Here is a 12,500-nt window from a genome sequence, read left to right as displayed (position 1 = left end):
ATATATATATATTGTAATATAAATATATATATATATATATATATATATATATACTGTATATATATATAATATATATATATATATATATATATGTTGTAATATAAATATATATATATATATATATATATATATATATATATATATATATATATAAATGACGGAAGGCAGCTTGTAGACTATGCAAGATACATAATTAGCATCAGGAGTTCTTACTGAAAAAAAAATATCAATTTTCTGAACGGTAAACACAACAATAATCATTACTTGGAAAATTACTAATTTCCCCAAGATACCTGGATGGAATATTGCATATCTTTTAACCTCACCCATAACCTTATGAACCCTGTCGCTCGTAACAGGAGGGGTGGTGGGAGACTGGAGGGGGTGGGAGGGGAGGAGAGGAGAGGAAGGAAGGGGGTGATGTTTTCGGGAGGGTTCAGTTAATTAGACTTTGCTTAACGACATCCACCATCTTGTCGGGTCGACCGAATCAATACAACACTTGTGATCCAAGACACGTAATCTGACTCTGCCATGACAGTGCCGTGGGAAGAGCGTCCGCCCCTGTGATGGATACGAGGCAAGGGAGAGGGAGGGGAAGGGAGAAGAAAGAAACAGTGTTTGGGGGATATAAAGGAACCGGGGATACAGGGGGAGTACGAATTAGGAGTTAGACAAGGGACAGGAGAGGTGGGTGAGAGAATATAGTGCGTAGATGTGGTACAGTAGAGGAACGAGTAAAGAGAATGAACGAATTTTATTTTGATATTGAGAGGGTATATAGGTGAGGCGAAGGGGAAATGAGAGAGGGGTAAAGTGAAGAATGATAGAGGAGGGAGTTTATAAGGGAAGGGGGAATGGAGGTTGAGAGATGGTTCAACACTTATTCGGCTGCATTGTTAGTGTTGATGATTGTGGGATTGTATGACAATCCCACAATAGGATATCTAATAGGGCGTGTGTGTTTGAGGACTGATTTAAGGGCTGGGCCTTGCAAAGGTACGTCACCTTGGGTCTTGGTGAATCAAGATCATTAGTGTTTGGTCAAATTAGTTAAGAGATCTATCGAGAAGTATCTGCAATGGTGATAATGATGACAGGTAATCAGTATCAGAAGAAACACTGCAAATAATCATTAGTTAAACTAACTATTGAGAGAGAGAGAGAGAGAGAGAGAGAGAGAGAGAGAGAGAGAGAGAGAGAGAGAGAGAGAGAGAGAATTGGTTTTACTCAGTAAATTCAATAATTACTTGGAATAAAAATCTTGAAATGTATTACATTACTGTTCAAATTAAATCAGTTCATAACAAGGTCAGGCTGTATTACACTATAAGCTCCATCTCATAGTTTATGTTATTTTGTAAAATAATTTACTAAATTGTTAATTAACAATCGTAACCTAAAAGGCTTCATCATCAAATGAACATATCAAAGAGTACTAAGAGTAAACATCCTCCGACTTTTGCTAAATAAGACTTACATTACAGATCATTCGACAGGTTTTTACGACTCTAGAAGTTTGTAAACATAACAACAACCATAATACTTTCCTATGTGCAACATAATGTATATCCATATATTTTTTCATTGATTAACTGTTTGTAACGTTAAGAAATCCAATAGCCATTAAAAGTATACAGAAAGAAGGTGCTATAATTCGGTGTATGGGAACGGTGCATAACATTTGGAGGGTTAAATAATAAAAATTATAATAAAAATAATAACATTAATAATAACTTAATAAATGCACCAAGATAACTACCAAACCAATTTCTGTCATAAAATAGCACAGTATTCAACTCCACTCGAAAAGCAGCTCAAATCTGATGGAATTTCGAGAGCTGCAACATATAAAGAGAAATTACGCAGTTTTTCGAGTTAGCGCCACAAGGAAAATATAAAGGCCTTTCATCATGTTATACAATTGCTTTCTGAAGATTTTCATCGAAAAATTGATTAGAAGATACTTAATTGTCTTAAAACTTTATCACCTTTACCTGTCGTCTGGCTAATTAACAATACACAATCTTTTCCGATTCCGTCTAAGTTTCCCTCTGTATGCCTAACGTCCTCGGCATGCAGTTTCCAGAGTTCATGCAACATTCAACTAACATACTATTTTTCAAATATCTATTTTGTATCAAAAAAAGTATTTAATAGAAACGCACGCGCGCACACACACACACACACATATATATATATATATATATATATATATATATATATATATATATATATATATATATATATATATATATATATATATATATATATATATATATATATATATAAAACAACAACAGCAACAACAACAATTACAGCTAGTTCTGGTCCACTGCAGGACAAAGTCCTCATACATGTCAATTCATGCCCGGGTTTTGGCCAGTTTTCATCTCTGCGCTGACTAGTCCGGATTGGTGATGATGGGAGTCTTTCGTCTGATAGCTCACAGCAAACCAACCTAGTATGGGTGGCCCTGACTAGAATAGACCAGCTTTGCTGATGATGGCTATAAGCAAACCCTTTCACCACTACTCAGAAACGGGATACATTATATACATACATATATATATATATATATATATATATATATATATATATATATATATATAAACATAATCCCCATTTATAATATATCAGAACAAACACAGGCTACGTCAAAAGGATATCAGAAGCACAATAATTGGAAAACGATTTTAACGAGATGGAGACAGGCATTGATGGGAGGAATAATATGTGCAATTATGATATTCAAATTGAATCCCTCTCCCCTGCCTAAGGGCTTTGCATGACTGACGTGGCGGAGATGAGTGTGGTAATAACGACGTGCCAGTCAATTACCTGTGGATTTAGGTAATGATGATCCCTTATGACAGGTGAGATGTCCGTTTTCCATTAGCATCGAAAGGACAGTTTTTGTATGGCGGACGAGTGTCGTCTTTATTGAAGGGTTTAATGGAAATACCTGCTACTGGTAGGTACCGTGACCAACGACGATTATTCATCCCTGTCCCCTTTTGACTCCGTGTAATTCCTTGATAATAATACTCTCTCTCCCCCCCCCTCTCTCTCTCTCTCCTCTCTCTCTCTCTCTCTCTCTCTCTCTCTCTCATAATTTTACACTGTACATTTTGGTGTAAAAATAAGATATTGTAGTAAAAACTCTCTCTCTCTCTCTCTCTCTCTCTCTCTCTCTCTCTCTCTCTCTCTCTCTCTCTCTCTCTCTCATAATTTTTCATTGTACATTTCGGTATGAAAATAAGAATTTGTAGTAAAAACTCTCTCTCTCTCTCTCTCTCTCTCTCTCTCTCTCTCTCCTCTCTCTCTCTCTCTCTCTCTCTCTCTCATAATTTTTCACTGTACATTTTGGTATAAAAATAATAATTAGTAGTAAAGACTCTCTCTCTCTCTCTCTCTCTCTCTCTCTCTCTCTCTCTCTCTCTCTCTCTCTCTCTCTCTCTCTCTCTCTCTCATAATTTTTCATTGTACATTTTGGTATACAAATAAGTGAATAGTAAAACTTCCCACGGGGATAGCAAAACTATCTTCCATGGAAGACATTATTTTTCCATGAAAAATTTATTTTACGAGGTAGGAGCGAGCCTGTTTCTTTTGGATATTCTTAGCATTAACTGGCAGGCTGCTTATAACAACACAAAAGTGGTGCTTTTCTTAAATTTACAATACCTCAAATGTGAATGGTATGTACGACATCGATCAATAACAGTTCTTCACCCACCAAAAATATAACAAGATAATCAAAGGAGCGCGAATGTGGCCACCGCACGATCTACCTATGGAACAAGGTATCCGCCAAAGCTTATACTATGAGTCCGTGACTGAGTTGTGTAGGAGTCAGCTCACATTTGTTAGGACCGTGAATCTCTTCCACTCTCTTCTCCACCATTTCACCGACCTGTTGAGAAGCCAGAAGTCTATAACCCACCCATGCTACCTTCTTCCAGGGGGGAAGGAATATGGTGAAAAGTCCACATGGACAAACAGATTCCTGTTTGCAAAATAAATTTAATTCCTATATCTCCATAAATTTGATGTATTGTTACCATTCATTTAGTCCACATTTACTCACACTACCGTAAAAATCAACAAGGAAGTATTTACAAATTACTAATACCAATTGAGAAAAGAAACAAAACTAAATTCAACCTATTTCTTATGGTTAAAAGAAACTATCATTGCCGCTAATAATAATAAAAAAAAAAATATTTCAAAACACAGAAAGATTAATCAAGAATTTAAGTTACCAACACATATACCCTTTGTAGAGGAAATTGACGCTAGATTTGAGAATAATTCTTACAATGGCATTAATTACTTAAGGGAATACATCATTGGGTCACCTGTCTGCCATCTGATACCATGGGACATTTACAAAAACAAAAAACCCACATTTTACCGATCATATTCTATTTCACTTTGAAACTTAGGTTAGAAATAGAAACAGATCAGTAACGTTACTTCACCTCCTCACTTTTATATTTATATTCTTATAATCTGTTAGCCTCAGTTTACGTTGTTCGTTTTTATTTCCCTCTTGTCAGCTTTCCCTTCACATCTTATCCAATTTATCGTGGCCCTCGTTTTTCCTCCCCTCATCAACTGGGATACGTCGCTGGTCCAGCGCCCGTGGCTGGTAACATTTCACGCGTTCTATTCTTCCTGATCGGCCGAGTGGAAGACCATCTATAGAAACACTTGCCCTAAACACGAAATAGACGATCATGCTCTCTCTATCCCCCGTTCTACATTACTTGCCCTTTTAACAATGACACCGATTTACTAATCTCTCTCTCTCTCTCTCTCTCTCTCTCTCTCTCTCTCTCTCTCTCTCTCTCTCTCTCTCTCTCCAGTCATACTGCAACAAAATCATCCAGCATCATTAAGAAAAAATTTGAAAAGGATAAACATTGTTTTGTATGACCAAAATCGAATGATGTATACAAAGACAAATAAGATGAAATGAGATGATTTTTTTTTTTGTCATACATGCTATTCTTTGTCAATGAAATACAGACAATGTTGCAGTGGCCTAATAAACAAGGAAAGGATATCCTATTCATAATAAGTTGAAACGTAAAAAAGAAAACTCGAATTTTACGCCAGCCAAAGACATTTTCATATACGTTGTTTTGACAGCGGCAATATCTAGTAAATGGATAATATTATTGCCTCCCACAGTTAATGTTCTCATCATAAGTAAATAGAAATCTGGATGGAAGCATAAGTACCATATGTACACAAAATATATATAACGGATGATTGTACTAAGTATGTTTGAGAGCTTGGCTCTTCGAGAGAGAGGGAGAGGGAGGGGGGGGGGGTATGCTCACTAAACAGGAACTAATTCAGTTGAGACAACAGGCGTATGGTCCACCATCGTTCTCTGCACAGATAACATTTTATTATACTGTATATTGAAAAAATAAATGTTAGTGAACCACATACAAACAAAGATCTTTAACTTTATATTTTAAGCAATAATCATGACCGATGTGAGCCATATACAGTACGTAGAATATTTAACATCGTGATGAAACTAGATAATATATAGATAATATATGACTGATATTCTATTTATAACACATTTTTAATGAAACCTCAATTCAGGACACTATTATAATCTCATCCCTATTTTCATTCTCTCTCTCTCTCTCTCTCTCTCTCTCTCTCTCTCTCTCTCTCTCTCTCTCTCTCTCTCTCTCTCTCTCTCTCTCTCTCTTTCTCTCTCTCTCTCTCTCTCCTATCAATATGTCCCCTCGCATCCTTGCCCTCATCAAACCGCGATGATGTGTGATGGTGGGTGGAGATGGATAAATGATATTCATGGGAAAGCCCTGGAACAAAACTGCCAACCAGTTACTGGGACACGGATCCCTGGATGCTACACGGTGGGAGAATGTCGACCGAAGGGTGGTAACCAACACGACCGACAAAATTAATAACATACAAATGAGCCGTCCGTTGCTACAAGACTCGGAGATGGGGAGAGAGATATATAGACGGAATGAATGAAGACAATTGTGCAAAGAAAGAGATCTGGACATCAAATAGTGCGAGATTGGATAGAAAAATTAAAATTTTTGCACACACATAGTGAAATGGTTATACCAGTGCAAAGAAATAATAATAAAAAAATAATACTAACCATCATGCGATAAGAACGAATGTATAGCTATAAATGTTTCTAGAATTAATGATAACATATATCTCATAAATACTGAACAATAACTTAACATAGATTTCACCTTCTTTCCTCTCTAGATACACTGTGCATTCGAAATAATAACCCACCCTGTCTTAAAGATTAACGTAAACTAAATAAGATTAATAAAGCGACAAAGTCCACCCAATGTACAAGACAGAAATCATCCGAACAAAGAGAAATTTTCTTGAACTAACCAAGAGAGAAATTATAACCATCTCAAAATAACCCTACCGTAGATGCAAAGATGGATTTACTACGAGAAAAAAATATTGAAAACTGCGGCATATACAGTATTTGTAAATGTAGTAATGTACTCTCTTCTCCTCTCCCTTGTCTCGACTAAAATTGTTATAGGCACTCGGACCTGTCCTGGTCTCTAAATAAAAAGGAAAAACTTCTTCCACACCAACACATTTTAATCGAGCCGGTCAAGTCACATACATTAATTAAAAAAATATAAGGAAAGGTACACGAAACTTCTTTTAAATCTCTTCTGGTATAGTAGATTTTATAAAAGTTCTCGTTTCGAAAGTATTTTAAAATTTGTTATATGAAAATATCGTTCCCTTCTGTCACAGTATTATCATAATTAAGTATTCCATTATAAAGTTAAAGTTCAATTATCCCAGCTTAGTCCACGTTACATGTTTATGCATTAAATTTTTTTGATTATCTGAATAATAACAGCTGAAACAGTAATATCAATGCATGACTGCAAAGACAAGCAGGAGCAAGCTGGACACAGTTGATTCATTTGTATCATATATGAAAGAAGTGTTACCAAAATACCAAAGTGGAAACGACCAACAGAGGATCATAACGCTTAGGGTGTCATAGACGTAAGGTTGAGTGCCAAGTATTTGGAAGAGAGAGAGAGAGAGAGAGAGAGAGAGAGAGAGAGAGAGAGAGAGAGAGAGAGAGAGAGAGAGAGAGAGAGAGAGAGAGTTTGTTGATTTGATTGCCTAGATAACATTCTTCTCTTCTCCTTGCAGATGGGGGAGTAGGGTTAAGGGGGGAAGCCATGACTGGGGATAGCGCTTGTATTCGCTTGATGGCAATCCTGTACCAGATTTTTTTGTGACACTGTTACCTTAGCCAGCACATGTTTTTGCATATTGGACTACAACAGAGTGATTGTACTAGACTTAGAGTATTTTTTTAACAATATTGTTATATTTTCATAATAACGACTATTAGAAATGATTAAGAACCGAACCCAAACTTTCGGTTTTTTCCGAATTTTTTTAACATGCCATTGGAAGATGGGGAGTAGCAGGCAAATCAAATAACCAGTATGTTTGGAAACGTCACAAATTCTATCTAGCAAGGATCGAATTTTATTTATTTAATACAGAACAGCGATATCGCTCGCTAGCACTTATATTCTATAAGTGAAGGAACAGCACTTCATAAGAGTAAGTTGTTCTCGCTTTCTCTTCTGCAGTCAGCTCAACGGAGGGCGGGAACCAGCTGTGCCAACTGCAAAACTTCCACCACGACCTTGTGGAGGCGGAACCCAAATGGAGAACCCGTCTGCAATGCTTGCGGACTATACTACAAACTCCACAGCGTGAGTACAGTTTGTGTTGTTGGTACTTTGGAATAGGCTAACCCCTACGACGACACCATTACAATATCAGTCTACATTGCCATTTCGTTTATATTCTTTTCTATCTGTTTTTCAGGCGATGTCAAGTCAACTGGATTTCTGATATATTTTAGGATTTGCCGTAAAACTTGGAAGAAAGTAGTCGATTTCTTCTATATATATATATATATATATATATATATATATATATATATATATATATATATATATATATATATATCTACTACAAATAAGCAAATGCCATGCACATTCAGCAATGTGATGTTAGTGTGCTAAAATATGTCGGAAACCTTTTTCGTATGACACCTTCTAAGAGAGTGACACTAAGCATAGTGTAACAGTTTTGAGTTATATTTCTAAAAGGTTGCTGTTTGGCACAAAAGCTGAATATTAAGTACAAATGTCACATTCAGAATACGGGACGACATTATTATCATTGGTTTGAAGGTTAAGTCAATAAAATAAAATACAAAATGTTTATACACAAAAGATACTCTCAAGTTTTAATGCTTAGTTTATTTTACATACGGTGGATTATAACTTCAGCATTTCAATGAAATGATAATAATAATGATGATGATGATGATAATAATAATAATAATAATAATAATAATAATAATAATAATAATAATAATTAATATTATCATTATCATTATCATTATTATTATTATTATTATTATTATTATTATCATTATTGTTGTTGTTGTTGCTATAATGATTACAACAATTTTCATGAGGGCGATAACTATATTATTATTTATGGTAATATGTATAAAATTAAGAATAAAACCCACTAATGATTAGTGATGACTTTATTAAACTAATCTTTAGGAAAAAATCTAAGAAAAGTGTTACTGAATAAGGGACACATTTGCATACGGCCTTGTGGAGACAGTTACAATATGATTTATGCATTAGAGAAATACGAGCGAATAAGGAGACACCTATTCCATGTTCTGCATGTCCGCCCACTAATTAGTTAGTAGTTCTACTTATGGAGATAAAAGAAACACAGGTATTGATCTATTTACGCTACCTTGGAAATAGCACTCATAATAAGATTGTTGCACGTGATAAGGACACCTACCCTCTCAAGGATTCGAACTTTTGTCTTTTTGGGATGATGCCGAGTGTTAGGCAACTTATCCATTTGGGCATTATAAGAAATAGTCATCACACATTCTCATATACCGTATAAGTATTGTATGTATGTATTTTCGTGTATATATAGTGTGTCTGTGTCAAAAGAATAACTCCGACCATAAAAAGTAAGGTCTTACCAATTTTTCATCGAAATATTTCCTGCGAAATATATAAAAAGATGAGGATAAAAAACAGCTTTGAGCTGGATTTTAGATTATATATATACAGTATATATATATATATATATATATATATATATATATATATATATATATATGTGTGTGTGTGTGTGTGTGTGTGTGTGTGTATTATATATGCTAATTTGTGAAATCGTCATTAATACTTCCATGAAGCATGAAATTTAGCTTCAACTATCATGAAAAGAATTAAAAATTCTAAATAACTCTCACTAAGTGGAGTCACTAACACGATTTCTAAGCGGAATACCGTACATCTTAATTGGATTTTTGGCCAATTCCATCGCGGGACTTCGGCGAATCTTTTTCGTTACTATTAGCATCTCTGATACATTTAAAAATTGTGGCATAGGCTACAGCTGTTAGCCCAGTTACTTGCTTAAGGTTTTACTACTTTCTTTTTTATTTGCCTATATGCCATGTTGTTGAGATAGCACCCTCTATTCACTTCCACAATTTTCCTTTATCTTTGTTAACTTCTAATTTCTAATCAATCTCTTTTGCTAATTCTTTATTTGAAGACTCAGCACTGTTTTTTTTTTTTTCATCAAACATCTTCCCTATTTCACCCAATCGAAGTACCGATTACTCATCATTCGTGTATCTGCTTTGAATTTAAAAGCATACCTGACTGCTTAGCAAAAGCTATGCAACAGAGGACAAGATCTGGATACTTAGTTTTCTAATAGTATGGAAAAAAAAAAAGTTAAAATTCCAAACCGAGGCAAAATCTAAGAATGATATAAACAAAGCGGTTTAAGAGATAACGATTACGGTAAATCATTGCCACCCCATGGAAAATCAAGGAAACAAAACTTTAAAGACATCTAACAGGAAACTTTTCGAGAGTTATTGCTGCCAAATGCACCGTAAAATATAGTCATAGTGCTCGAAGGGCCTACCAGGTAAGACTTTTAGTAGTCTGAATTTGGAAAATTAAAGATAGAGAAGATAGCAAGCATTCGGGATATATGGTCACGAAAATCCTGAATATGGCTTGTGTAGTAAATAACTCCCGTGTTATTAGAAAAAATGTGAGACCTTGTTGAGAATTCTCAAGAAGTGGGTAGATAGAGACTGTGTTATGAAGGACTGTAATAATTTTAATGATGAAAAATGTATGTAGGAGAAGAGAGGAGGAATTATATTTTTTTTTGCAGTAACGTAGCCTAAAAAAGTGTCCGAAAAGAATGATCTCATAAGAGAAGTACAAAAATTTGTACAAGATAGAAGTTTGTAGTTCGTTATGAATTAAGCACTGAATTACTAAACAATCAGAATTCATTTGGTGGATATAAAAAGCTGGTAAGGCTGTGAGAGCTACTAAAATCGGGTTTAAACTAAAACGAGGTGAATTGAGTAATAAGAAACACCCTTTTATTTGAAAAACTAAAACTTCCGAAAATGTATGCAAGTTAATCAACGACGACCACATTTTATAATCTAGGGAAGCAATACCCGAGTAAATAGCATAGCTTTGTAATAAATCATAACTGCTAATTCAATAATATCGAGAAGAAAATAATATAAAATCGTGGACTTGAGAGTTATCAAAACGCCAATATACTGAAGTTGAAAAACTTAGCTGTTTTGAAATCTTGTTAAAGACTGCGATTGATAAAAAATGATTGGAGTCTCCGTAAGTTAAAAAATGGAGAAGCAATATTCTTAGAACCACAATTAACAAATAAAAATTGCTCATACAGACACACACAAAAATGTTATGAAGTTTTATCATGCTAGAACATTCTTTTGTCTGTGAAGTTTTATCATGCTAGAACATTCTTTTGTCTAAGTTAAATTTGCAAAGTCAGAGTTCCGCAGAAGGCCACCTAGTCCCATTAACCACATTAACACCTCCACCCCACTTACAGAAAGGCTCGTGCTGGCCTATGTCCGGCTTAATCTAAATCTATCACCAACCACCGGACACACACACACACACACACACACACACACACACACACACACAAAATGCATTTCAGAGCCAAACGCTTTCTTTTTTGTCGTTGCATTACGTTCAATGTATCTAAACTTACGGCCAACAAAGTAATTTTTGCTATAATTTTTTTAATATAAATAAATTTATCATAATATTCATTGGCGTTATTGATGTTTTTATTGCAAACATAACTGAAATTGTGTATCATGCTGGTGGCACAACATATATAATAATGATTACACTATTATTCCCCTCAATAATGATTCATGTCACTATTATCAATAATGATTACCGTTATTCTCATCATTAACCGCAAAAAGGTGTGACTTTGCGTAGCTTTATCCGCTTATAATAAAAATATCATTAAATAAACAAAAACAATAATGTACCAAGGTCATTGGCATTTCCCCTTTCTTTGACCTCAGGGGTTTCCTTGTGTCTATAAAGCTGTCTATTAGACCAAATCTAACATGTCTCGATTTTTCCAACTCGACCAAAAGGACAACAATGGAGATGTGGAAGCGAAACGTGATATTCCCTCTTTTGTAAATATTGATTCTATCGCTCCAGAATTTTTTCCCCTCTATTGTTCTTGCTTTTGACGAGAGCGTCCGACTGGCCGTCCAAATCCGCTGACCAGCGCGTCTCCTTCGGTGAGCATCCTGTGAGATGAAATGCTCTGATGCAAAGAGATAATTCTAAGCTTCCCCGCTCTCAGCACTGTCCCATTCAAGTGCGTAATCTGTTAGCATATTCGGACATCCATCTCTGTATCGTATATCCACCGGCTCAAAATATCCTCCTGTTCGACCCAACCAGGCTTTCACTCCCTGCATAGAATGGCTCTGGATTTCCAGCTGCGATGGAATAAAGGATGTGATGCGGCTGCCTGGATGCGCCGCTGTTTTAGCTAGAAAAGGCTATTAGGTCTGAATGCAATTCTGCGAATCGAATGAAGGAGGATTCTTCATTTTATCTTTTTCTTTCGACCTTTCCTTTTTATGTTTATTATGAAAAATATATGCCCATTGATTATTTACCATATATAAAATAAACAAAAAAGACCGCAGTGTATAAATGGTAAACGCAGAAATAATGCTTTTGCATTTAAAGACTTACAACTTTATGTTTTATTTCTACCGCAAAGTCTATTTACAAGTGAGATTATTTTTTACATTTGTCTATTATGTGATATTAGGATATTTGAGAGGTGGCATTCCTCCAGTAAATTGCTTTCAATATCCAATATATATATATATATATATATATATATATATATATATAATATATATATATATATATACATATATATACATACATATATATATATATATATATATATATATATACATATATATATCATCATCATCTCCTACGCCTATT

At 34.9% G+C, this 12,500-nt stretch overlaps 1 protein-coding gene across 1 annotated transcript in view; it reads left to right on the top strand.

Annotated features, from left to right (window-relative positions):
- Window positions 1-12,500, top strand: part of LOC137649419 (GATA-binding factor 2-like) — a 277,304-nt gene that overhangs the window by 162,452 nt on the left and 102,352 nt on the right. Inside the window, exon 5 of the mRNA XM_068382408.1 lies at window positions 7,671-7,796. Within this exon, the coding sequence (XP_068238509.1) occupies window positions 7,671-7,796 (126 nt within the window). The remainder of the gene's footprint in view (window positions 1-7,670; window positions 7,797-12,500) is intronic.

Source organism: Palaemon carinicauda, chromosome 1 (genome assembly GCF_036898095.1).
Source record: "Palaemon carinicauda isolate YSFRI2023 chromosome 1, ASM3689809v2, whole genome shotgun sequence".
NCBI classification, from domain to species: domain Eukaryota; kingdom Metazoa; phylum Arthropoda; class Malacostraca; order Decapoda; family Palaemonidae; genus Palaemon; species Palaemon carinicauda.
The sequence above is the reverse complement of the archived record's forward strand: the minus strand, read 5'-3'. Positions and strand labels throughout refer to the sequence as shown.